The 27479-nt window shown below is 40.9% G+C and overlaps 1 protein-coding gene across 1 annotated transcript; it reads right to left on the bottom strand.

Moving 5' to 3' along the window:
* LOC129762841 (uncharacterized) lies at positions 1-21631 on the bottom strand. The gene is made up of 3 exons (XM_055761403.1): positions 21092-21631; positions 15810-17044; positions 1-1677 (listed from the first exon to the last, which is right to left on the bottom strand). Exons 1-3 carry the CDS (start codon positions 21122-21124, stop codon positions 219-221), a joined length of 2727 nt encoding a protein of 908 aa, XP_055617378.1. The 5' UTR covers positions 21125-21631; the 3' UTR covers positions 1-218.
* Between the last annotated feature and the right edge of the window lie 5848 nt (positions 21632-27479).

The raw sequence follows: 27479 nt of genomic DNA, 5'->3' as shown, positions 1-27479 counted from the left end.
TAATACTATCATCCAATTATTTTATTATCCTTCTTTGTATCCTGATTAGATTTGATTTAAAACCACTTTGCTTTGTATTATTGTTTCTCGGAAATGTACACACGATTTTTGTTTTGTTTTTGTTTTGTTTTTCGTTTGTCTCTGTTTGAACTAAATTTCGTATTTTGTTGTTGCATTGTTCGAATGCAGCAGCCACATATTCATTTGCACCTTTTTGGCTAGTACAGATTCAGCGCCATATTCACCATTCCGGAAGCGGAATGCTGCACCGGTGATTTGCACAAGCCGGACAGGCTGTTCATCGCATCATCGTGACAGCTGGAACCAATCAGTGGGAGATGGTTGTTATGGCTGAAGTGATTGTTGTAGTGCTGCTGAAGGTGATGACTGTTATAATGATGACTGGTGCTCAAAATGTTGTTATTGTTGATGTTGTTATTGTTGATGTTGCTATTGTTGTTATTGGTGTTGTTGTTATTATTGCTGGTAGTTGTGGTGGTGGTGGCTGCGTTGATGGTATTGGGATGTACGAGCAGATTATGTTCGTTCACCAGCGTGGTCAGACTAGGGAAAGAACTGGACTGATTCAACAGATCATCAGTATTGAAGCTGAACGGTTGCCGCTCCGTGGTTCCATTTGAGATGTTAATGACAGGGGCAGCTGTCGTTCCATTGTGTGTGACAACACTGCTGGAACTGTTGCTCAGTTGATTCACCGTTAGGTTTAGCTTTTCGTACTCTTCCGCCAGGGAGGACAGCTTGAGTCGATACTTGCCATGGTTTAGCCGAAGCACATCGGCCACATTGTGGTCAATATATTCCACCGTGCTGTTGGTTTCGTCGTTTGTTATCAGTCTCGGAATCAACGCCCGTACGAAATCCACAAAGTTACTGATCTCTTTCAACATTATGCGACCCTTGTCCTTCTCGGTAACTTTCTGAAGCAGATCGAACAGATGTTTGTACAGATAGACCGATTTTTCCTCTTGTCCCTTCTTCTCCTGGTTTGCACCGATGCAGTCTCGTTCCGAATTGTGACTCGGATACTTCTGCAGGTGCCTCTGCATGCGTTTCCCCAGATATATTTTGCTGCACGTGGCACAGCGATACTGCAGAGGAACTTTCATCTTTCGCTTGGTTTCGACTTCCGGTGGGACTGTGGCGGGGTTTACGGTGGAACTCAGTGCGGCGGAGAAATTTGGCAGTTTTTCGGCAGTCTCCGGATCCGGTGCGGGAAGCTCTACCCTGGGCACCGGTGGAGGAGGCGGAGGTGGAAGCGGCGGGGGAGAATGCTCTGTCTTCTGTTTCTGCATGTTCTGGAAGTAGTTGTTGGCGTAGCGCGGTGGCTTCGACAGTCGACCCGAGCGTGTAACCATAACTGGAACATCCGGATCGACTGGTTTCGTGGCGTCAGTGGTTGGGTTGACCCCCGGTGGGGTTATTGGGTTGGTACCATCAATTAGAGCGGGATTTTCCGCTATAACCTTTTTCTTTCGTCCGCGTTTTTTAGGCCTTCGGACTCCCCGATGGGGTTGCAACGTCAGAGTAGCCGTTGTGCCACGACCGACCCCTCCAAGAGTTAGATTCAGAGTTTTCGGATTCACTATGCTGTAGAGTACGTTTGTACTGGTGACGGGGTTCTGGTATATCACCGTCTTGCATCGATCCTGCGAGTTGCTGTAATGAAGAAAAGAATGAAAATAATTAGTAGGGCGATGATACATGCAAGGACGCTCGTTTGTTGACTAATATCATTGCTACAATCAGGGGGTTCTTTTTGGCGTAGGACTTCTTATTGATTGAGTTTTTACTACTATAGAGACTTCAACATCAAAATGATTTCGTCGCTTCTCGTATGGTGGTCATCAGATCAACATTGTTGCAGGCGAGCGTCGCGAGGGAAAGGATTGTCTTTCTTAAGACAGGTGAAGGAGGAGTAATGGAGTAGTTTTCTTTCCACAAGGACCCTTCTCAGGGCAGGAGACGAATAAACTGCAAAAGTTTGAAGTCTCTATAAACCAAACAAGGAAGGAAGGAAAATTATCTCATCCTGGCCTTGAAAAAGGTCGATTTGGCGATCAATCAAAGAGCCGTTTTTGAATTAAACTCGCAATCGTTTCAATCGTTTCTCGCAATCACACATTTCGGCAGGATATTCACCATCCAAAACAACCCAATCCAGCTATCGAACGGTACGGTTGAATGAAGCTTAATTCATTTAAAATCCGGAATCGAAAAACCAGTTTAAAATACACTGGATTGGTTGAAGATACAAAACATGTTTTAGTATCAAAATACAGATAACTTATTTTTCTTTCAGAAAAAAAAATCATCAAAAAATTATTCCTTCAGACTTTGAAAATATGTACGATATATCGAGTGACTTCAATACTTCGATATAACGAATTTTCCCTGTAATCAAAATTATAACTGGCGGAATTTCATTTTTTCCAGATTGGTGACGAAATTTCCTGATTTTCAAGGTTTTCAAGATAGTCGACACCCTGGACTAATAATAGTCGATTAATTGGCTAGATGACATAAAAGCTTTAAATCTTCTTATATATGAAAAACTCGTGTCACGATGTTCGTGGTCGAACTCCTCCGAAACGGCTCGAACGATTTTCAAGAAATTATGCACAAAAAACTTGGTAGGCATGAGAATAGGACGTAAACTATATATGATACCGCTAGGGTACCAATTACCATATGTTTAATACCGATTAGGGTGGCCCTATGCAAAAAAATCTAAATAATTTTGATTTCTATTTTTTTTTCTCAAATTTGGTATAGAACTATATATAACCTCAAAAGTTCACCCCCCATCTCCTATTTTTAATCGCGATATTAGTATTTTAGTATAAATAATATTCAGAAAATCGACCCGTAGTTTGTTTTTCAAAGAGAGCGACTCTATTTACGTTGTTAAATCACAGATGGCGCTAAGTTCACTTCATTGAACACATTCATCCTCACATGCGTCAATAACCTTGATTCGTCTAAAGCCATGCATATTGCCAGCGAGCTGGAAGATTTTCTGAATAAACATAATGAATTATTGAAATTCTTCATATCATACATGCTCGGTTTGCAATGTGACGATCATGTTATTTTCATCAATTCTAATATAACACCGACTGGAGAACACATGTATACATTCAATGCGTATGCCGTTGAATACATTGCTGAAGTCATGGTAGGCGACTGCACAGCGAATCTGGAGTTCATCGTTGACACCCACCGTTCAAACGACACTCTCCATCTTCTTCTTCAATGGTACTAATGTTTCTAATGTTCCTAACGTTCAGCATCTCAACGTAGAATAAATTGCGAACGACTGCGATTCATATAACAATCAGAACATGTGTGAGGAGAAATATACTCATTTGCCAGGCGCTATCATGAACAACACCGACGCAGCCTTTGGTATTACCATGTCTAAACACATGCATTGTCATGATATTACAAAACATGTGTTCAAACAAAAAAATGAATGAAATGTAGAATGAGATTCATTACAACGTTATATTTATTTGGTTCCACACCTTGCTGAATTTATTCGGCTGGATGGCAAAATTACAAAAAATTAGGATTACGCCCTGAGGAAATCGATAGTGTAATTAAGTGATAATGTAATTAAATTCCAGTCATTGAGCTTCGTGTTCCATTTCTGTGAAGCGTAAATTGTTACGAATTTTCGAGTGAAATAAACACGCTTCTAAAACAAAAAAATTAAATGAAATATGGCTCTATTGTGTGTTCTGTGTACCGGAATAATACATTCTCTGCAGGTAGCTTGAACGAGAATAGTCTCTGATAATTATTTTATATTCTGAATGATATTTTGGTTGAAATGCAAGAAGATCAATAGATAAATAGTTGAGTTAGGGTCAGGACTATGTCTACTAAGTATTGAAACAACATCGAATAAAAATTTTCATTCAAATTTCAACAACTTGAAATTGCTTCCAGGTCAGGTCAGGTGATTGTTCGATATTGTTACCCCAAACATGGTTCATGACCGTGCGGTAATCTAAAACTTTTATAGCCTTGCATGGCAGATGGAAAATGTATAATTCTTGAAGATTTCACCAACGACACGACCTTAGGTGGTGTTACGATTTACTTTCTGGTGCGGCTGCTCTCAGCCCCTGAAAAAAACGATTCACTGGTTCCAGGAGGGAACGCAGTCTAAGCCCCCAGGCCTTATCAATGACCGTGCAGGGGTGGAAGCGAAAGGTCTCTTTTGGGTCCTCGTGTCTCAGGGTCGTCGCGTGAGCAGTGTGGGGGGGGGCCTTCGGATTTGGGTTAGCGAGAAGAAATAGTTTTCAGGTTAATAAACAATTGTTTTATTGACTCACGGATCCTTCTACGGTCTCTACTTGGTATCGGTCTTTTACTCGAGTGGTGGCGGGTACTGGCGGGTGGTGATCGGCTACGGCGTGGTCGGAAATGGCATCGGCAAGGTGGCGGGCGGCAATGGTGAACGGGCAACTGGACTGACGTGGTGATTTCTCCAGGATCTTTACTTCGGCGGAAGGTCACAACCTCCGTGTCGTACTTGACGATGAACGAGTGGAGCGTGACGAGAAACTCGTGACAACTGGCCTGTGTAGCTCCTTTACGTTGAGCCGTACCAACACGGGGCTGATGAGGACGAGGCAGGCACACTCTTATCGCTGGTCCTTGATGCTTAGCTGGACACCTCTGCGGCCAGCGACCAGGGCTATTCCAGCCGGTTTTACCGCTCGTTTGACACCACGTGGTATTACCAAAACGAAAACTTGTAAAAACTTTGATCACTCGAAACCCAAGAGGGCTCAATTCCTTTCCAATTCCTTTCTCGAACCTCCTCCTTTCCTTCTTCCCGAATTATTCCGTTCCAACCGTTCCACTTTCCTACCATTCCAACCCCAACCCAACCACCACCCAACCACCCACCAGGGGAGAGATTCAAAATATAATAGGGTTTTCCCGTTGGTTTGGGATCCACACATTTTGCTATCGTCGAACATTGTTTTTTCCACCTTCGACCACCTCCCCCGGAATCCAAATGGTGAAAATCAAATTTTCGTTAAAGTTTTATTCGATATTCTAATTTGTAACGATATATGGTTACAGTGGATGTTCAATATATCAACGACTAAAAACTGGTAAAGACAATCATTCATGAAAATTAACAACGCAGACATTGACATGGAAAATCGTTCGGCAGTGCCATATTCGCCTCAGCTGAGCAAAACATTCAATGCTTATATTAATGTTGAGTTCTTTAATTCGATGAAGAGCAACAAATACATTTGCAACAACGAAATTGATATTGATATTCTTCATTTAATTTGCCATACAAATGAAACACAAATTTCTGCATTACTCGAGAATTATTCAAGCAAATGAAACCAAATTAGGCACATTGAGGTATTAGGGTGCAATGAATGTTTAAGGGTGGTAAGACCCTCCACTCCCCTCTCTAAGGGGGGGGGGCTGCCATACAAATGAAACACACATTTCTGCATTACTATTTATTATTTATTTATTTCTTTCAATCATCTGACTCACATTTGGTCTAAATGATTATTTAAAACTAAACGTCACAACTACATCAATGCTTTGGTCATACGAAATAAAAACGATACAAAATACAGAATAAGTCATCTATGAATGAGTCGTCTATAAAAGGTGTCCGATGAGATATTGAAGTCAAATAAGTCGAAAACTTCGTTGAAACGGACTGACATGAAACAGACAGGATTATGCAACGCATAGTTCACACTGCGTCCTTCGAGATACAGGAAGTTTCTGACACGAAGAGTACGTTCAGGCGCATAAATATTGATTTGTGTCAACAGTGCAGAGCAGTCGATTCCTCCGGTCAAAAGTTTAGCGACAAACATAGCTTGAGCGTTGAAACGCCTTCTTTCCAGCGTCTACAGTCCCAAAAGTTGACAACGCGCCTCGTATGGTGGCAAGTTTAGAGGATCCCGCCACGGAAGGTTCCAGAGAGCATGTCGTACGAATTTCCGTTGAACAGACTCAATCCTTGAAATCCAATTTGCTTGGAAGGGGCACCATACAACTGCGCTAAACTCCAGTATGGATCGAACTAGGGAGCAGTAGACAGATCGGAGACAGTGTGGATCACGGAATTCCCTTGTAATTTTAAGGATGAATCCTACTGCCGGTTGGCCTTAGCGATTATTTTACTGAAGTGTAGTCGAATGCTGAGTGCATTATCGAGTGTCAATCCAAGGTCTCGGATATGGCTTACTCGCGACAGAACTTGACCACAGATGGAGTAGCCAAACAAAATTGGCTTTAGCTTACGATGGAACGAAATGGTACTGCATTTCGTGATGCTGAGCGACATTATATTTCTTGAGCACCATTCTTCAAAACAGTCGACCATGTTCTGAAGTCTAAAGCAATCAAGAGCGTTCCTGATAACCATATATATTTTCACATCATCGGCGTAAAATAAGCGGCAGCCAGATGGAAGTAGTAAGGACACTTCATTGATGAACAATGAAAACAACAGTGGGCCTAGGTTGCTTCCTTGAGGCACTCCTGAAAGATTGGAGAAACTCGCAGATTGCGCAGATCCAATTTTGACACACATCCACCGATCTGTTAGATAAAAGTTCAACCATATCGTGAATCTCGAGGAAATGCCTAGTTTGTTCAGCCTTGCTATCAGGATTTTGTGATCGACACGGTCGAAAGCAACCTTAAGGTCTGTGTACACTGCGTCCACCTGAGTGCCTTGCTCCATGCTGCGCAGACAGAAAGAAACAAAGTCGACCAAATTGGTAGCGACTGACCTTTTTTGGAAGAATCCATGTTGATCTTGTGATAGATAGTTCTTGCAACAGGAAAACACAGCATCATTGACGATGATTTCGAAAACTTTCGAGCAGGCGCAAAGTAATGTGATTCCTCGGTAGTTTTCTATGTTCCGTTTATCTCCTTTCTTGTGCACTGGGAACATTATTGACTGCTTCCATACCGAGGGAAACGTGCTCTTGTGTAGAGAGGTGTCGAAGAGGACCGATAAAGGGTACGCAAGGCACGAATCGCATTTTTCCAGCACACAAGAAGGAATACCGTCCGGCCCGGAGGTGGACAAATGGACAGCGCAGCCTACAAAAACGCCGGAGAGCGGAGGATCTCAACCTCTTAAGTTCTCTCAACCTTCTATTACCCCAAACTGGTTTCTGTGCAGCCCTCCGCGCTGGTACGCAATCAGCGATGATACGAGTAATTAATCAAGCGATGATACGAGAATTAATCAAGCAAATATAACCAAATTACGCATATGGAGGTTTTAGGGTGCAATAAATGTTTCTATGATGGTTAGACGCTCCACCCTCCACCCCCTCTCTGAGTTGGGTGGTGGGGGGGAGGGATTTGTCGGAGCAACCATACAAATGAAACACAAATTTCTACATTACTGGAGAATTAATCAAGCAAATCCAACCAAATTAGGCATATGGAGGTATTAGGGTGCAATAAATGTTTCTATGGTGGTTACAAATGTTTCTATGGCTGCCATACAATCGAAAGACAAATTTCTGCATGACTCGAAAACTAATCAAGAAAATAGCTAATTTGGCATGCGAAGGTTTTAGGGGACTCAAAACGTTTCTATGGCGAATATACATTCTTCCCTCTCTGTCATACAAATGAAAAACAGGAAGTGGGTTATATCTATGGTATAACCGCAATGGTGACGTAGGACTATCGTTGATTTAGAGATCATTTGTTTGAAGTTGAATCTGAATTCATTCTGAATGAATGAATATTTGGAGAACTTCGAAAACGAGAGCGTTACGTTGGAGGCACAAGGTTTTATGCATCCAATATTGGATACGGAAATATCCTACTGATGGGGAAGAATAATCTTCAAAAGCTATCCTGTTAATTGCGATTGATTGAAAAATCACAAAACCAAATGTATTTGGTCACAGTATTACATGGATAGAAAACATTAAAATAAACTCTTTCACATGAATGTATTTTTAAATTGCCAGAGGAACTGACATATTATTTTCCGTAACGATTAGATATTTCCACATTTTCCTCGATACTGGAAGCCCACCAGTGGTATATGCTAACTCGATAACCACCTGTTAATAGCACTTTTTTTTTCCAAAATTTATTTGTTTATTAAGGCACATGTGGCGTTAGCCTGACGGGGCCGGGAGTCCAATATTTTGACAATTTTTGTCTTACAACTATGTTAGTAATATGTAACCGATTACTCGCGGTTGGCTCGAGGTTAGTATTACAAGTGTTCTCATAATTGGTATGTTGCAGTCTTCGATGCTCTATACGTGTGCCCGACACGGGCTACTTCCTATTGGGATGCAGCTGACCATTAATCAGCAACGCTCCCTAGTCTGTACCCCATATCTAGCGTGGTGCGTCTTTCTCGACTCGAGGAATCCAGGATAGAATGGTCACTAGTCGGCGCAATCATCAGTTCGTGTAGAGTTGTCATGAGCGGTACAACCTTTGGCTCTTGTTGAATGATCAGTGGACTGCACAACCTTTGGCCCGTGTATCTGTAAAGAGTGCGTGTATGTATTGCCGCGACTAAGTAAAAGTTTATCGTTTGGATAGGAGGGATATGAAACGGGGACACAACGAAGGAAACATCATTAAACGTTGACATCGGCGTTTCTGAGGAACAGGTATAGATGAAGCAGAAGATCAGGATCACGGCTACCTAAGATATCCCGGACGGGGATATCCGATTGTCTGCCTTGTGCTCTCAGTGCTCTAGAGAGCTGAGAGCGAGCAGCATGGAACCGGATACACGACCAGACAACATGCTCGATGTCGTGGTAGCCATCGCCACAATCACAAAGATTGTTTGCTGCGAGCCCAATGCGATAGAGATGCGCGTTTAGGTTGTAGTGATTGGACATAAGCCGAGATATCACGCGAATGAAATCACGACCTACATTCAATCCCTTGAACCATGCACTCGTCGAGACCTTAGGGATAATCGTGTGTAACCAACGACCGAACTCATCTTCACTCCACATGCGCTGCCAACTTACGAGCGTGTGTTGACGAGGAATGTGGAAAAATTCATTATAAGCAATTCCTTTCAAAAAGTATGCCTTCTGATGCACCCACCTTAGCTAGCGAGTCCGCTTTCTCATTCCCCGGAATCGAGCAATGAGAGGGAACCCATGCTAAGGTAATCTTGAATAATTTTTCGACCAAAACACTCAAGAGATGTCTTATTCTTGTTAGGAAATAAGATGAGCGTTTATCAACTTTCATTGAGCGGATTGCCTCTATTGAGCTGAGACTGTCTGAAAAAATAAAATAGTGGTCGATGGGCAATGTTTCAATGATCCCTAATGCGTAATATATCGCACCCAGACATACACGGAACAAGGATCTTTGAGTTTGAAAGAGGCACTGGAATTTTCATTGAAGATGCCGAAGCCAGTGGACCCGTTTATGTATGAACCGTCAGTAAAGAACATTTTATCAGATCCAACTTTCCCATATTTTTCCGAAAATATCGACGGAATAACATTGGAGCGTAGGTGATCTGGTATTCCATGGATTTTTTGTCGCATGGACAGATCAAAAATGACAGAGGAATTGCAAAAGTATGGGAAGCAAACTTGGTTGGAGATGCCTGGTGAAGGGTGCACGTCGTGGGTAAGGTACTCATGGTATAAAGACATAAAACTTGACTGAGGAGTCAGTTGGAGTAGATTTTCGAAGTTATCAATCACCAATAGATTCATGATCTTGCAACGGATGAGAAATCTGTAGGATAATTCTGTGAACCGAAGAGTAAGCGGGGGTACTCCTGCCAAAACTTCGAGACTCATCGTATGTGTCGAATGCAAACACCCCATGGCTATACGCAAGCAACGATATTGTATCCTCTCCAGCTTGAGAATATGAATCCTGGCAGCTGATCGGAAGCAAAAACTGCCATATTCCAACACTGATAATATCGTTGTTTTGTACAACTGAATGAGGTCTCCTGGATGGGCACCCCACCATGTTCCGGTTATTGTTTGGAGAAAATTGATTCTTTGCTGGCATTTCTGTTTCAAATACGCAATGTGTCTCCCCCAGGTACATTTAGAATCAAAATATACACCCAGGTATTTGAAAAACATAGAGTGTTGGATCGTTTTGCCGGATAGGTAAAGCTGGAATTGGGCGGGTTCGTGCTTCCTAGAAAAAACGACCATTTCGGTTTTCTCCGTAGAGAATTCGATACCCAGCTTGAGGGCCCACGTGAACAGATTGTTCATGGTATCTTGCAACGACTTTTGCAGAGCGACGGGATTAGTACCCGTGATGGAAATAACTCCATCGTCTGCAAGTTGTCTCAGCGTGCAGTCTCTAGTTAGACAATCATCCATATCATTGACGTAAAAACTGTACAAGAGGGGGCTTAGGCAGGAGCCTTGCGGTAGGCCCATAAAACTGTAACGAGAAGATTTTGAGTTGCCATGAGAGAAATTCATGTGCTTTTCTGACAGTAAATTGTACAGGAAATTATTCAGAATTGGTGAAAGTCCACGATTATGAAGCTTCTCTGAGAGAATTTCCATGGAAACTGAATCAAATGCCCCTTTGATATCGAGAAAAACGGAAGCCATTTGTTCTTTGCGAGCAAATGCGATTTGGATTTCAGAAGATAGCAGCGCGAGACAATCATTCGTCCCTTTACCTCGGCGGAAGCCAAACTGCGTATTTGACAGCAAATTGTTCGTTTCGACCCACTTGTCTAAACGAAGTAGAATCATTTTCTCTAACAATTTGCGAATACAGGATAACATTGCAATCGGCCTATACGAGTTGTGATCGCAAGCCGGCTTGTTGGGTTTTCGTATGGCTATCACTCTCACTTGTCTCCAGTCATGCGGGACAATATTCAGCTCCAGAAACTTGTTGCACAAGTTCAGCAAACGCTGTTTTGCCAAGTCGGGAAGATTCTTCAACAAGTTGAATTTAATCTTGTCCGACCCCGGAGCTGAATTGTTACATGAGAGGAGGGCAATTGAGAATTCTACCATCGAAAAATTCTCATAATCGCATTGGAGCGGAATATCGCGTACGACGCTTTGTGCAGGAATAGAATCGGGACAAACCTTCCTTGCAAATTTGAAAATCCAACGGTCAGAGTATTCCTCACTTTCATTGGTATGGTTCCAGCCACGCATTCTCCTAGCCGTATTCCAAAGAGTACTCATAGCGGTCTCCCTTGACAAACCATTGACGAACTTCCGCCAATATCCACGCTTTTTTGCTTTAATCAGACCTTTTAGTTTGGCTTCTAGAGCTTGGTACTTTCGAAACCATTCCACTAATCCAGTTTTCCTGAATTTTTTGAAAGCGGATGATTTTTCAAGGTAGACCTTTGAACATTCCTTGTCCCACCAAAGTGATGGAGGACGACGTCGGAAAGTGGTAGCCGGTACACGTTTCTTTTGAGCTTGAAGTGCGCTATCGTAAATCAAACTTGATATAAAATTATACTCTTCAAGGGGAGGAAGTTCATGCATCGAAATGATTGCTTCAGATATTAATTCTGCAAATTTTCTCCAGTCAATATTTTTCGTGAGGTCATACGCAATATCGACTGACTCACTAGATTTTGATTCATTGGCGATCGATAAAATTATTGGTAGGTGATCACTACCGTGGGGATCTTGGATTACCTTCCATGTGCAATCCAGGGATAATGAAGAAGAGCAGAGAGATATGTCTAGCATGCTTGCCCGTGCAGGAGGGTTGGCTATCCTAGTTGCTTCCCCAGTATTTAAAACTGTCATGTTGAAGTTGTCGCACAGATCATAAATCAACGTGGCACGGTTGTCATCGTAGAGTGACCCCCATGCTGTTCCATGGGAGTTGAAGTCACCTAAGATTAACCGCGGCTCCGGCAATGCCTCGATAATATCAAAGAACTGATGGCGGCCTACCGTAGTCCTGGGAGGAATATATATCGAAGCAATGCAGAGTTCTTTGCCATTGATTTGTATCTGGCAAGCGACAACTTCAATGCCTGTAATCGATGGGATAGTGACTCTATAGAAGGTGTCACAGTGGTCAAATCCTTGACCTCTTGCGCTGAATTAGGCATCGAGGGAAATGAACGCTGCTAAAAAGCCACATTTTTCTTTCAAAAATGTTCTCACAACCGGAAGCAAACATAATACTATGCTTTTAAGAAGATCATTTATATTTAAAGCATTTAAAATGTTATCCACAAGGTCTGAAAGCGCAAGCAGGCCAGGTAGTGGCTGTTGCTTCGACCGCGAAAATGGAACAGACGTGTTCGTTGTTGTTCCGGGAAGTGCTGAGGACCCCTGGTTGGTAGCATGACCACGTAAACCGGGAGGTACTTGCTTCGGCCTATTCTCAGCACGTTCAGTTCGAGGCTTCATTCCAACTTGGGAAGTTTCGGTATTCTTTCTGGGGAGTGATGGAAAAGAAGTAATTTTTCTTTTCCTGATGGCACCCTGCGATGTACCGGAACATCCGGCATTGGGAGCGTCAGCAACAGGCTCGTCGTTCTGCAGAATAGAGTAGGGATTGTCCTGTGTCGTTGGCACGGAACTCTTAAGCATTTCTGCAAAAGTCCGCTTGGAACGTTCCTTTAAGGGGGTATTCTAGTCTAGAAATCTGAAAAAATCGAAATTTTTTTTTTACCATATTTCTGTAGTTTAGGCATTCAAGAATATACTCTAGAAAGGACTTATCGAAAATCCTATTATTTACCTAGTTAGAGCCATCTTAGTGATGTGGTATCTAACCTGTTACGGCCATCACAATGAACTTCAAACGCGTTTCTCTCGGAACTTGTTTTTTTCTAACTGGCGTACACGATATCTCAAGTTCTACTGAACCGATTTATGTCAAATTTATATGAAAATAATCTGCATACATCTCTCTATCGCATGAACCAATAAAAAATTATAACTTTTTAATTTTACTGTTTTTAAAAAATCGGTAAACGCAAAAAAAAAAACGTTTTAAACAGCATTTTTGTTTTCAAACGGTCGCCATTTTGTTAAAACCCATGTTTTTGACTTGTCCGAGGTTCATGCCATAGCGACATCTTTACTGATTCAGAATCTGTTCGATTTTTTTGTTTCAGATAACCAGAAGGACTGGAATCGTGTACGCCATGGCACAACTTTTTTTTGAACACCCTCACTTCACCAGCATGTAACTAATCTAATTATGAATATTTTTTTTCCGTCCTATTTTTGTTTTATTGTTGAAAGATAGATAAACGAATAATGATATAATGGATAATAAAAATATTCTTTGTTTTATTTTTACGGAGTTCGAGAAAACGTCCGAAATTCGTGTCTCTACACTAGAATACCCCCTTAAGGAACGCTTGAGTTTTTCCCCTCGTTGTTTGTACACCGGGCATTGATAAGATCATGAGGAGTCCCGCCGCAATGAAGACACTTGTGCTCTTTCGCGCAAGGATTCTCATCATGGCTCTCTCCACAGTCTGCGCAACGTTTTTTATTGCAACAATAGGCGGCCGTGTGACCGAGTTGCATACATTTGTTGCATTTCATTACCCGGGGTACAAACAATCGAACAGGTAAACGAAGTGCCCCTATTGCAACGTAATTTGGAAGGGCGGAACCCTCAAAAGTCACACGAAAAGAGTTTGTCCGATTGAGAATTCTTTTGTCATTTTTATGTGACACAGATTTCAGTCGATCGCATGCAAGAATCTTCACAGTTTTTAGTGTGGAGTTCTTGAAGCGACCGACACCATCGATTATCTCTTTTCGGGTCAAACCCTTTTCGGTTATTACGCCGTCTATTTCGACGTTGCAACAGGGTACGTATACACGATACTCAATCGCAAAGAGGTCGCAGCGCGTTATTTTGTTCGCTTGGGTCCTGCTTGAGACGACAACTCGTAGTTTGTCTGGCCCCATCCGTGTAATTTCGGTAACGTCAGAAAAATGTTGAGTTAGTTCCTTCGAGATACGAATGACATTGAGAGGTTTGGATTTTCGTCTAAAGTACACAATGAATGGGTCTTTGGAGCCTTCAGGGTATTCTTTAGGACGAAAATCCTGTTTCTCGTCGATTTCCTCATCTTCGGAACTATGTGTGTGTGCAGCGGCTGCTTCGATGGTCACCTTCTCTTCTCCTGAAGGATCGGCTTCTCTGTGCTCCCTCACATTTTCAAACAAACTGCTTGCGTTTCAGGGCAGATCTCGATCCTTCGCCGTCCATCACCCTCAGCAACGATGTTGTCTTGTCGATGTCCTCACGAAAAATGAATGCGTCTCACCACCAGAATATCGCTTAAGTATGCATTTGTGCGTGATTGAATCGAGAGAAGGCGTGGTTTACGATGGCAATTTGGAAGGCAAACTAGAGGGGAATGAACTCTCTGAGCTCGGAACTTTCGACGACTGAGCAATAATCGATTGCGGGCGCATACAATATTGGATACGGAAATATCCTACTGATAGGGAAGAATAATCTTCAGAAGCTATCCTGTTAATTGCGATTGATTGAAAAATCACAAAACCAAATGTATTTGGTCACAGTGTTACATGGATAGAAAATATTCAAATAAACTCTTTCACATGAATGTATTTTTAAATTCCCAGAGAAACTGGCAGATTATTTTCCGGATCTTTCTCGATGCTGAATGGCATCCAAACGGAAAGAATTCCGCGCGTGTATGTGTGTGTGTAGCGGCTGTTTCGAGATCTTCCCGGGGAACCGTTTGTGGCATCACTCTCCTCCTGATGGATTCCCTTCTGGCCTAAGGTGCAGGCTCTTGGTGACACCGTTCATCCGCGCTTTCATGATAAATGAAGAGCTTCACCACAACAGCGACAACATGCTCCAATCGCTGTTCAATTAGAACTGAGTGGATTTCCAAGCGGCGCTCGCTTATATACCGATTAGTGATTTCAATAGCCTGTTTTGAAAGCAAATTTAAGACTATTGAAACAAGTTTTTGGATCAGAAAGTAACAAGTATATAACGCGTAGACATTTTATCTTTCGAATGAAGTGTTTATCATACCATTTCGTTCAGTTGTTTAGGAGCTATTAACACTTAAAATCTCGGTCTCCGGCGTAACGCTTTCGTTTTCGAAACTTTGATTTTACACCCCGGTATAGAAATGAAAGACGTAGTCCTACGTCAAAACAAATTTCTGCATAACTCGGGAACTAATCAAGCAAATGGAGCCAAATTTGGCATGTGAAGATTTTAGGGGGCACGAAAAGTTTCTATGGTGAAGTGACATTCCTCCCCCCCCCCCTTTCTAAGGGTGAAAAGGGGAGGGGTCTGTCTTTATTATATCATATTTTCCTTATCAAACAAATATTTCATGTGAAGGAGAAACATGTTATTTGCAAGTGGTTGAAACATCTTGAACGAGAATTGTGTCTGAAAATAATCTGATATTATAATGATGAGTTTTCGTAGAAGTACTAGGAATTTTATAGTAAAAAGCAAATTCAACGGGGTCCATTAGAAGATCAAGCAATGAACAGTTCTGCGATTGGACTCATGAAATTGCGCTTAGTAAGAAAACGTGAAAAAAAACAAATTTTGTGCGGGACGAAGTTTGCCGGGTCAACTAGTCCTCTATATGATAAAAAAAAACAATTAAGCATCTACTCTTCTCTGGAAGATGATTCATTGGACCAGCATTACAGGTACTTCAAAAATTATAACTAGAAACGACGATTATCCAGAAATCTTATTATAACAACAAGTTCAAGCAGAAATTACTAGAATAATCAACGAATACTCACTTCAACAGCGAAATGTGTCCAAAAACATCCTTATCTGTCACCAAATCCGCAACTACCTTCATTTCCACCGGTGGCGGACAGGAAACGGATTCTTCCTGCGCAACGCGAGCCCCATTGGCATTGCCCTCCCCACCAGGTACACATTTATAGTGTACCTCAGCCTCTTGGAGCTGACTCGTCGTTTGTGGGGGTGGCAACTGTTCCGACGGTTTGTTGCTCTCTACACGATTAACGAAAATCGCTTCCTGAGCCGCCTTTTCTTTGATTCCGTAGAAATTTAGCGCACTCTCTGTGGCACTAACATTTGACACCGTCGACAAAGGTTTCGAACTGTCCAGCTGATTGTTGATTGCATTGATTTTTTTAACAGTGGAATCTTGAGTTGGTTTCTTGCAGCAAACTGCTGCCGTGAGAGATTTCATCGCCAGTTCCGGCGCCGAAACCTGCGCCACAATTTTCCCATTTAGTGGCTCGACTCGCGCTTCGAGGGTAACCTTTGGCGGCACTTTCTTCTTCCGCTTTTTTGGTCTCATTATACGACGCTCCGGCGTAGGCGCCAATGGAACCGCCGGCTGTTCGTCGTTATTCGAGAGATGCTTCTTATTCACGATTAAACCATTGTTTATAACATTGGATACAACCAGCTTAGCCGTTGCGACGCTCTCCGTGCCGTTGTTACTACTGTTAGTGACACATGGAGCCAGTTTCCGTTTGAGTGGGAGCACATGCATTGGCGAGGATCGGTAAATGCCCGATGAATTGCGTTGGTCTGAGGGAGAAAGTGGCCGTTTGATGCCCTTCTCGATGCGAAACAGGGTTTTCGGTGGTTCCCGGTGTTTGACTGGCGGTTCTGGGGGCTCAAGAGACGCAGTCTGCGACGATGGCAGGAAGCTGCCGGCCAGTTCACAGAACGTACCGGATTCGTTCGAGATGTAGATCTCATTGTTCGGTGTGACTTTCAGCTGGAACTTGGAACCTACTGGAATGGGTGATGTCTGCTGCGGATGCTGCTGAATTTGTGGGGGATTTTGCCACTGTTTGGGGGTCTGCGATAATGGTGCGAAATCCGGAATGGGTGAAGGCGTCTTGGCCGATGGTCTTGAATTGACCCCGCATGGGTGATCCGCAGATTGTGGTGGCGGTGCACTTTCCAGAGGCGGCAACAGGTTGGAATCAAAGCCGAATAAACTGTTGGAGAAGTGGAATCCGTTCAAATTGGTCGACTGGTCATAGTCCTAGAAAAAATTAAAAATTGATTAGATGTAAGGCGTTTGTTATTGTCTCAATGAGCATAATATCAGGCGTTTACCAAGTCAAGGAAAAAGAGAAAGCGTCACAAATATTTTCAAGTCACGACGGATGACAATTATTGAAACAACCATAATAAACATTCTTATCAGACAAAAGTTTATTCCAATTAGCTTCCCCGTTCTTATTCTTATATAATCGTGTCCCCTTGGAACTCAACGTTCAAAATTATCAATCCTTCGCCTATCCAAAATTAATCGGAATGAATCACACAGTCATTTCCCACAATCCAGGAAGGTTCGGAAGGTGGGGTAAAATGAACGCGAGGAATGAATCGCATGCAAAACATGAAGGAGTTCATGCGGCTGGAAGTGTTGCTAGTGAACATCGTATAGATTTAAATTTGATTTTTCTATTTGAATTATAAAAGCGAGAAGACGAAAGGAGAAAAAAAAAGGTTGTAGCCTTTGAATAACTAATTGTTGATTTCCGTGATTGGCGCATCATTCCAAAGATAACTGACGCATTCTTATTTTTTATTGAAATATTCTTTCATCCTATTTTCACGCAAAAGTTGCTTTGAAAATAAACGACAGGCAAATGTTTTTTGTGCGGGGGAAACAAAAAAAATCGTGCAAAACTTCACCAGTAGCTTTAAAAAATAGTGTTCGGTACACAATTTGAAAAAAAAACTTTTTTTGTGCGGTAGATAGGGACCGCATAAAAAAAGTTTCTCCTAGGAAAATATAGTTAACTCTCCCTAACTCGATATCCAAGGGGACCATCGAGTTAGGGAGGCATCGAGATACAGAACATTTTTTCATAATTTTTTTTATGTCATAAATTGTCATATATTAGGGTAAGTGTCCCAATTATGGTATGAATTTGATTTTTCGATTCACTCACTTAAAGTGAAAAAACGCCATATAAAAAAAAATTCCAGAATCTCTCGAAGGTGATAGACGGTTCTATTTCACGAAAAAAAATCCTTCAACGCATATGTTCTAATTTCAACGATGACAGAGTTATAGAACTTTTTCTTTGTTTCGGACTCCGTTGCCTCAAACTGGCTCTACTTTGAAAAGTACGCTACGTAAGCCGATTCTGTTGCTTCCATTTGAAAGATGAGAAAATTTAGAACATGGAACATCTAAATTAGAGGATGAAAATAACATTTTGAAAGTGGAAAATTTAAGTTTTTTTTTTTAATTTTTAATTTATAATGTTATCACAAAAATTCATACTAAGCTTGATTGTTTCTATCAATTAAATTAAAGCTCTCTAATCCCTCTACAATTTGTTCTTTGGCGCCCAACTTCTATCTCTCCTAATTTCGCTGCAATATCGATATAAACGATTCCTGATGAAAATTTAATAAAAATTTTCAAAATTTGCGATTTTTAACCCACTCTACTTATAAAAGCCACTTAAATTACATTTTAACGTTGAAAGGTTTTTTTTTTTTTTTGAAATCATTCATATTTGAATTATAAAAAAAACCTTTTTTTTCAAACTGTATATAATCGAGTCCTAAATTTTACATAATCGAATATTATATAATCGAGTCCGACCTGCATGAGGAACTAGGTTAACGAAGAAAACAATTATTAAGTATGCAAATAAATGTGCGAATAGTTTCACAGGAACATTTTCAGTTGATTTTAATATTCCGGACATATTCTTCAGGTTTGATTTAACGTTCGGAGATGTAATTTCGACACAATCATCGGAACTCCCGTGCATGTTGGTTGTGCTTTAAAGTTGGGAATTCTCAGTTTCTGGACAAATTCGCAAGCCATATCCCGAAGAATAGAACCTGAGAGGTAAATTATTCTCTCTGGCCTGATAAGACAGAAATCCATTGACCAGTTTTTCGATTCCGACCAACCTTATATGCTTTTGGTCTAGATTCAATTTTCCATTCTGATTCCATTTTTACTTTAGTTTGAATATACCGTACTTTGTGCAATACTGAAATTATTTGCAGCTTCAGACCCCTCCCGTTCATACTTTTCCACCTGCTCGATGATGCTCAAACGTTGCGCAATGGTTAGCGTTTTAATTGTTCGCTTGAAAGATTTTTCGCGGTTTTCCATACTTGAAAAAAAAAACTGCTTGATGACACGAACACTCCGTCTTCACTTTCAAGAGCAGTTGAAATCAAAGGTAATAACGCACAAAAACATGTACGTGAAAATCAATCGAGTTAGAGAGGTGAAAATCCATGGAAAAATTAATCAAAACCCATCGAGTAAGGGAGCCATCCAGTTAGGGAGGTATCGAGTTATAGAGAGAAGAATGCCTGTAAAATCGAAGGTAACATGAAATCCATCGAGTTAGGGAAAATATCGAGATACAGAACATCGAGTTAGGGAGAGTTGACTGTAATTCAAATCCACGCCGCTCACCGTTCGATGTCCTTTTGTTTCCCTGCTTTGCGGTGGGACAGTTTGCCTTTTCGGTTACGCGTGACTGTGACGTGCCTTTAATTGCATGTTAAAGTGCGCTACACATACACCGTCACCGTCCCGTCAACTATTCTCTTGAACTTATTTTGCCGATGTCAAAGTTGCCGGTGATGGTGTATGTGAATGCCATACGATTTCCATGGGAGAATATTTGACATTTCATTCCTTTACGTTGACTTTACTGTGACGGGACGTTGTATGTGTAGCGCACTTAAAACTTGTTGCTATTAGTATTCATGTCATGCGCAACTCAAAGCATTTTTTTTAAAGTTATTTTTTTTACAATAAAGGAATCAAACCCGATTGGATTTCCATTAGCTATTAATGTCGAAAACGATTTGTCCAATCGCCCCTCTCTCTTAGGGAGGACTGCCATACCAATGAAGCATAAATCTCAGCGTAACTAATCGAGCAAACAGAACCAAATTTGGCATGCAGAGGTTTTAGGAGGCAAGAAACATTTCTAAGGTGGCTTGACACTCCTCCCTCTCTATACAGGGGGAAGGGTTGTCTGAATAACTCGAGAACTAATCAAGCAAATGGAAACATACTTGGCATTTCTATGATGGTATGACAACCCTCCCTCCTCTGGGATGGTGAGGGGGTCCCATGAAAATAATACAAATATTCCAACCAAACATGACAATTGAAAATTTTCGGAAAACTCTGAAGGAAAATGTGAAAATTCAAAAAATTCAATTCGTATATGTTCTACATTTACATATTGACAAGCGTTGTTAGTCCATTTGATGTTTGCGCTAACGAAATTGGTGTTTGTTCGAATATGGAAATGGATTTTAATGTGATAAAACGCACTCCTATATCGTTTTCTATCTATAAAAAATAGAAATGGATCGCCGAATGTGTTGATAAGAGCAAAACTAGAGAAAGGAATTTTAGGGCTGTCTTTATCCTATCATATTTTCTGTATCAAACATTTATTATATGTAATGGAGAAACATGTTATTTGCAAGGTTGAAAAAGCTTGAACGAGAATTGGGTCTGAAAATAATCTGATATTATAATGAGGAGTTTTGGTAGAAGTACTAGGAATTTCATAGTAAAAAGTAATTTTTAAGGGTAGATTAGAAGACCAATCAATGAACAGTTTTGCGATTGGACCCATGAACGTGCGCTTAATAAGAAACTAAAAATCACGCAACTTTGAAGGGATATAATGCAAATCATCGTAAAGCATCCTTAGCCAAGATATTTTATCAAAGTGATTGAATGTTAAATACGTTACAAACGTTAAAACCGATTTAATGGATCATTTTTGCGAATTCGAACTGGAAATCAATAGGCAATGTGTATTTGGGAAGCAAACAAGAATAAAATAAATATGCCAGAAATTTATCGCGAATCTGGCCACACTGCCGACCGAACAGCGGAGTAAACGCTGGAGAAATGAACCCTCGCACTGAATACGAGTATTTGTATCGAGGTCGATTCAAGAGCAAAGAGAGGGGCAACGCACAGAAGCAATAGGGCGGGAGGCCGAAGGGGAACCGCTAACTGAGAAGATCGTCGTTTCGCTTCGAAAGTCGCTTTTGCTATTATTCTTACCAGCAGCTCCTGGAACGAGGTAAAGAAACTCATCCTCAGCCTAGGCACGATTTTCCCTCCAAGGAGCACCTCCGGGTGTCTGCTAGTCGATGGGAATTCCTTACGGCCGCGGTTGTTTCCACCTCCGCAGCAAGGAAAAAGCGTAGCAAAAGATACGCAACACTACCACTCCAATACACACTCTTCCCCCGCAAAACACGATCGGAAATTCCACACCTGCCGTCGGGATGTGCACTGCTATTATATATCCACCAATGGCATTATCATTGCTAGGGTTGTACGGATTCGCGGAATTTTCAAGAATTATTCGCCTATTCACGCCTGTCACGAGCCAAAAGCGAGCAGATTGTGTCCCTGTGTTATTCAACTGCACCGTTTTGTCCCGTGCAACACACTTCAACAAAACGATGTACTTTCTCTTTGCACCTCGAGCTAGTTTGCGTTATGATTGTATAAAATGCACAAGAAGCAAACTTATTTTCCTTCCCTTCTGACACCAGCCAACCGAGGTTAGGGAAATATAAACTAACGAAGACATTAGGTGACAGTTGACGGTTTGATAGAATCCATCGGCTCGGTGTTATGATCTGTTAGCTGTCATGCAGATGAAACGAGTAGACGGGCGCATTTACCGCTTGCAGCACCCGTTATGGTGGTGATTTTCTTATTTGAACTGATCGGTTCTCTGAACAGTTCTGTGGAATGGCTTCTTACTACGATAGAGAATTGAATAATACATAAAAAAAATTGTCCGGTGACGCTAATACGAAAGCACAAAAAAAATATAAAAAGGTGGTATTTTTTACAGAGAGTAAATTGCTTCACAAACACAGGTGAATTGTTTCAACGTTTGTTCTGTGTCAAGGCAAGTTGCGCAGCTAGGTTAAATTTGAGTCGAGCGGATTTCAGAATGTAACAGTCGAGCTCGATCGGACCAAGACGGGTCTATGGTACTAGGTGAGGCCGTTTCGTCACTAAGTTGGTTAGGGGAGCGGTATATGAAAACAGTACGGAATACTTATGACAGACATACAGCTGTACTAGCGTTGTACTTCGAAAATTGTATGTCTGTCACCATGTACAGCGCTAGAACCATGCAAGCAACTCGGTACAATCGCTGTACCTGTACCGACCTATTTTACCGCTGTACATGGCTACAGTTGTACTGTGCGCAGCGCCATAGACGGTTAGTGGTGGGTAGCATGAACAAGCAGAATCAAATCACTTGATAAACGTTCTTTTCATTGACTTTCTCTTAAGTTAATAACTCAGATTGGAAACTTGTTTGTTGTGTTTGATAGTTTAGACACTAAATAAAAACCTTTTTCATTGAAATATGTGGTGGAAATTGGAAATATATCTGATTGTCAGTTTGACATACGGTACAATACAACCAAAGTATGTCTGTCATGGTACGATGGTACCTGTACAACGCTGTACACGTACAACGCAAGTACAGCTGTATGTCTGTCCCTGGTAGAAGAAAGCAGAAGGGGAATTATTTCCTTGAAGCGTAAAAGAGACAGACTGATCAGGAGCGAGCTTCGGCACTAGCGTATTGTGTTTTGTTTACAAACAAAACACAGTAGATTTCCAAGATGGCTGAAGAGTGGTTTTAGCAAGTTGGCCCACCTTAGGATATACTTTTACGCGCCTTGGATCGGACCACGTCATCCAATTGGATTCTTGAATAAAGGAAGTTTTCTTATAAAGATCGCTTCAATTTATTATCTCTTCGGTTCCTCATCCTGTGTAAGGTTATGAATCCATTGGTGATCGGAAATTTTAAACTGCTTATCGAGCTAAATTCCGGATTCATGAGTACATATCATAAATTCATCTTCATGCGGGTTGTTTCTTCGTATATTCCCAACCGTGTTTGTTTTCCTGACTACATCAATTCCTCTGTACATTTTGATCTGTCCATGAAGATGAAAATCCACGAAATTCCAGATTGTCTTCGATCGAGGATCGTTCCAACGATCTTCGGTGCAAAGTATAGGCGTATCAATTGTGATAATATGTACTTTACTGATGGGTCCTCTATGAATGAGTCCACAGGATTTGGAGTGTTCAACGAATTTTTTAGCACCTCCCACAGTCTTCAGAATCCTTGCTCAGTATATATTGCTGTCTTAGCTCTGTCGAAGCTATCCGTTCAGTGAGGCCAGAAAAGCACTCGCCGTACTTGAGAGAATACGAGAAATCTTGAGTGCTTTATCCAGACGATGTTACGTCATCACCATTGTCTGGGTCCCTTCACATTGCTCAATTCCGGGTAATGAGAGGGCTGACTCATTAGCAAAGGTGGGTGCGATTGAAGGCGACATTTATCAGTGTCAAATCGCCTTCAATGAATTTTATTCTTTAGTCTGTAAAAATACCATCGCTAACTGGCAACGCAAATGGAACGAAGATTAATTGGCCGGTGGCTCCACTTAATTATCCCTAAAGTTAGCCTCAAACCATGGTTCAAAAGTCTGGACTTGAGTCGGGACTTTATTCGCACCTTCTCCCGATTCATGTCCAATCACTGTTCGTTAGACGCACTACTTTTTCGTTTTAATCTTGCCGACAGCAGTCTCTGCGTTTGTGGCCATGGTTACCACGACATCGAACACGTTGTTTGGTCGTGCGAGTAGTATCTTGTCGCCAGATCGAATTTAGAAAACTCCCTTCGGGCTCGAAGAAAGCAGCTCAATGTGTCGGTGAGAGATGTGTTGGCTCGGTTAGACTTTGATTACATGTCCCAAATATATGTTTTCCTTGAAGCTATCGATCTTCGAGTGTGATTGTTCATACATCCTTTTCCCCTCCTTTTCGTCCTACGCGAGCTATCGGTTCCCTTCCTACTAAAATTAGAATATGTTAAATTGTGAATACATATTAGATGTAAGTATATTTTTAAGAATTGAGTGTGAAGGGTCAGTGTGAAAGATAATGTGGATGTGAATGTGAGTGTGAGTGTGAACACATATCTCCTTACATCCCATTCTTTTCCTAATGAACATGTGTCACCTTTCTAAACCCGAGTCGACCGCGAGTAATCGGTTTTTTATTTTATTAACCATAGAATTAAGGAAACATGTTAATATATACTAGTAGAAATATAGTTAAGAGTTTGGCTCCTTTAAACTTATGTAACTGAGCCTGTAAAAATAAACGGAATTATAAAAAAAAATCTTATAGCGAATTCGTTTTTAAAACTGAGTTAGTGCCAAACTGACTCTGTAAAAAAAAACGTTTTCAGATTCACGAATGCGGTGGTTTGTTGGTGTGCGTTATATAGTCTGATTTGTTTATATTTGCGATGACAAATTTACAGTGTCCACGTCTGATGGCGATATTAATGCTTGGGAGGTAAATTATTCTCTATTAGAGCAGAAGGGCCAAGTGCAGTGTAAAAATATAAAAGTTTGAATGAAAATTTTTACTTCATATTGTTTGTTTACCTAACACATGTATTCCTGACACTCACTTAACCATTTGTCGATGCATTTCCTGTATGTTCCACAAATAATTACTATTATAATATAAAATCATCATCAGACACAGTTTTCGTTCAATATGTTTTTGCAATTTCGGAAAAAACATCTTATTTCATCACATAAAATAAAAAATATATAGGAGGTTGTGTTCAAGACACGACCGCATTGTTGACGTAGAACTACGCTATAGTTTAATTCAAGTCGCTTGTTTATAACTGCGGATATTATTTTACGTGTTGTGAAAATGTCCACGCTTGTCCACGGAGGGGGAATGGGAGTCTAAAATCGTCCTTTGTCTGTCCACGTGGTATGTGGACAGCCCCCAAATACATTTGGTTTCGTGATTTTTCAATCAAGTGCAATGAACAGGTGGTTGTCGAGTTAGCATTAACCACTGGTGGGCTTCGAATATCGAGGAGAATCTGGAAAGATGTTATCGTTATCGTCAAGTGCAATTAGCAGGAAAGCTTCTGAAGATTATTCTTCCCCATCAGTAGGATATTTTCGTATCCAATATTGGATGCGCACGCAACGGAAAATGTTTCGTATCGCGAAAATCATATAATTTTCAATCGATTATTGCTCAGTCGCTGAAAGTTTCAAACTCAGAGAGTTCATTTGCCTCTAGTTTGCCTCCCAAATTGCCATCGTAAACCACACCTTTTCTCGATTCAATCATGGACAAAAAGCATACTTAAGCGATACTCTGGTGGTGAAAAGCATTCATTTTTCGTGAGGACATCGACAAGACAACATCGTTACTGAACAAGCTGAACGAGCTTCTTTTTCACCAGCCTCTTCAAGACTGGTTTTCAATGGCCTTTCTTAGAGCTAGAGGCGAATGAATTGAAAAGTTTAGACACTCTTAAAGACAAAAAAGAAGAAGAAGCTGAACGAGCTGGATGTGCTGGACGGTGAGGGATCAAGGGATTCATTACCTGGCCTGACCTGACCTGAAACTCATTCAGTTTGTTTGGAACTGTGAGGGAGCGCAGGAAAGCCGATCCATCAGGAGCAGAAGAGAAGGCAAGCAAGAGAGTATCAGCATCGAAAAACATCGGAGACATCGGAGCAGCCACCACACACACATACACGCGCGGAACTATTTTCTTTTGGTTGCCATCCAGCGTCGAGAAGATTCCGGAAAGATGTTATCGTTGCTGAAAAATAATCTGCCAGTTCCCCTGGGAATTGAAAAAAGTCACAGGAGGGTTGTGTCCGACCGCATAGTTTACGTATAGTTTACGTATGTTAGTTTACGTATGATTCCTTTAGGCTTTCTGTTGAATTTGGATGTGTTTGAAGAATTACATCGTTAAGCTCCTTGATAATGATTTGGTGGCCCTGGCGTCTTTAATTTCTATATAGGGAGGCGTGCAATAATTCGTTCTATCTAACAAATTAGCAAGATGTTAAAGTAATCAGATGCAAGATTTCATACATTGATCGTTCATTAATTGGGAGAAGACAGTGATTATCATGCGAAGACTTATGGAGATCGGCATTACATCGCATCACAAAAATGAAAGGAAATGAAATATTTATATTCTTCATGACTCATCTTCATAATTCTCAATGACTCAATTCCTTCTATGATAGATTGAGCAGTAGAATCAATACGACTTGATTGTGATAGTCTGCAAACTACTGCTCCTAATGCCTTAGAATAAGACTAATAATAAGAATAACACAATAGAAAGAAATTACAGTACCATAGCTATCCATTAAAAATAGAGCAACTTCATGATTTCATGTTTATTTTACCTCAAAATAACACGAAAGGGTTTTCATCTTGTTTTTTTGTTTCTTCCCCATAAACTTCATATTCAATGTAATCAATAACGATCTCATTTTTCTACCATTCCACCCTGTTTGGTGTCACATTGATATTCATTAATCATTTTCAATTGGACAGTTGATCTTCCTGCCAGAAACTTTTTTTTTGCTCGTTATAAACCGTTTGACGGTTATGAGTACATAAAACAAACGGCCCTTTTCAGGGCTACTATTTGGAGTTTCAAAAAAGTTAAATTAATAGATTTCAGAAAAATGACAAAAATAACATATAAAATAACCAAGTGTTCTAAACAATCACAGTCCTACGTCAAACTTCCGTCTGTGCCCCTGATTCTTCTACTTTTTCTAATATTATTTCTAATATTTCTCCGCTTTTCTAATTTTTTCGCCGTTTCCTTGGGTGAAAATGAACACAACAAAACAGACAGCTTGAACCAAACGACCCGTTCTCGAGCGGGAACACACCTTGGTTTTTATTTACGAAAATTAAAATAAATCGTTTCATATTTCATAGACATTTTTAACACAACTGCTATCATATACAATTTTATACTTACACTTGTGCTGAATTTTTCATAATACACGATCGGTCATTCATATGAAATTCCACGAAGCAACCAACATTAAAGCTCCAAATTTAAATTTTATTTTCTAGAATTAATCGTATCCCTCACCTTACTTGCAATATAAAAATGCCCCCGACATGCATATAATTGCAATGCAAATTTCCTCCGGGCACCTTGGTTTGAATGTCTCTGTTAGGGAATACATTTCGGTAGGAACAGAAGCTCCCCCTACTTTCATGTATTTGGAATGCCGATTTTCCCCAAGCAGCTTGGTTTTGATGTCTCTGTTAGGGAACCACCGCATGTGTCGTCAATATCGACCAATCAGAAGTGGGTATTTCCGTTAGGATAGGGGTTAAGATTTTTCGATTGTTCTATAGTTTGTTTCATGACATATATTATATTCTTCAATATAAAAAATTGTTATGGAGTGCCGAAATCGATTGACACAAAAATTTCATCAATTCATCATGAAATGACTGAGCAATAAGCGATTGAAATTGGACAATTTTTCACGATGTGCTCGATTTTCGATTT

Source organism: Toxorhynchites rutilus, chromosome 1 (assembly GCF_029784135.1).
Source record: "Toxorhynchites rutilus septentrionalis strain SRP chromosome 1, ASM2978413v1, whole genome shotgun sequence".
In the NCBI taxonomy this organism is placed as follows: domain Eukaryota; kingdom Metazoa; phylum Arthropoda; class Insecta; order Diptera; family Culicidae; genus Toxorhynchites; species Toxorhynchites rutilus.
This window is presented reverse-complemented; position numbering and strand designations above follow the sequence as displayed.

What these genes read in the sequence shown, in the direction of transcription:
- LOC129762841 (XM_055761403.1), bottom strand. Translation starts at nt 21,124, where the DNA reads ATGAGTTTCTTTACCTCGTTCCAGGAGCTGCTG. An exon ending in CCTCGTTCCAGGAGCTGCTG is followed by an intron (nt 17,045 to 21,091) that starts GTAAGAATAATA and finishes AATTTTTTCTAG; the next exon opens with GACTATGACCAGTCGACCAA. An exon ending in GGACACATTTCGCTGTTGAA is followed by an intron (nt 1,678 to 15,809) that starts GTGAGTATTCGT and finishes TCTTCATTACAG; the next exon opens with CAACTCGCAGGATCGATGCA.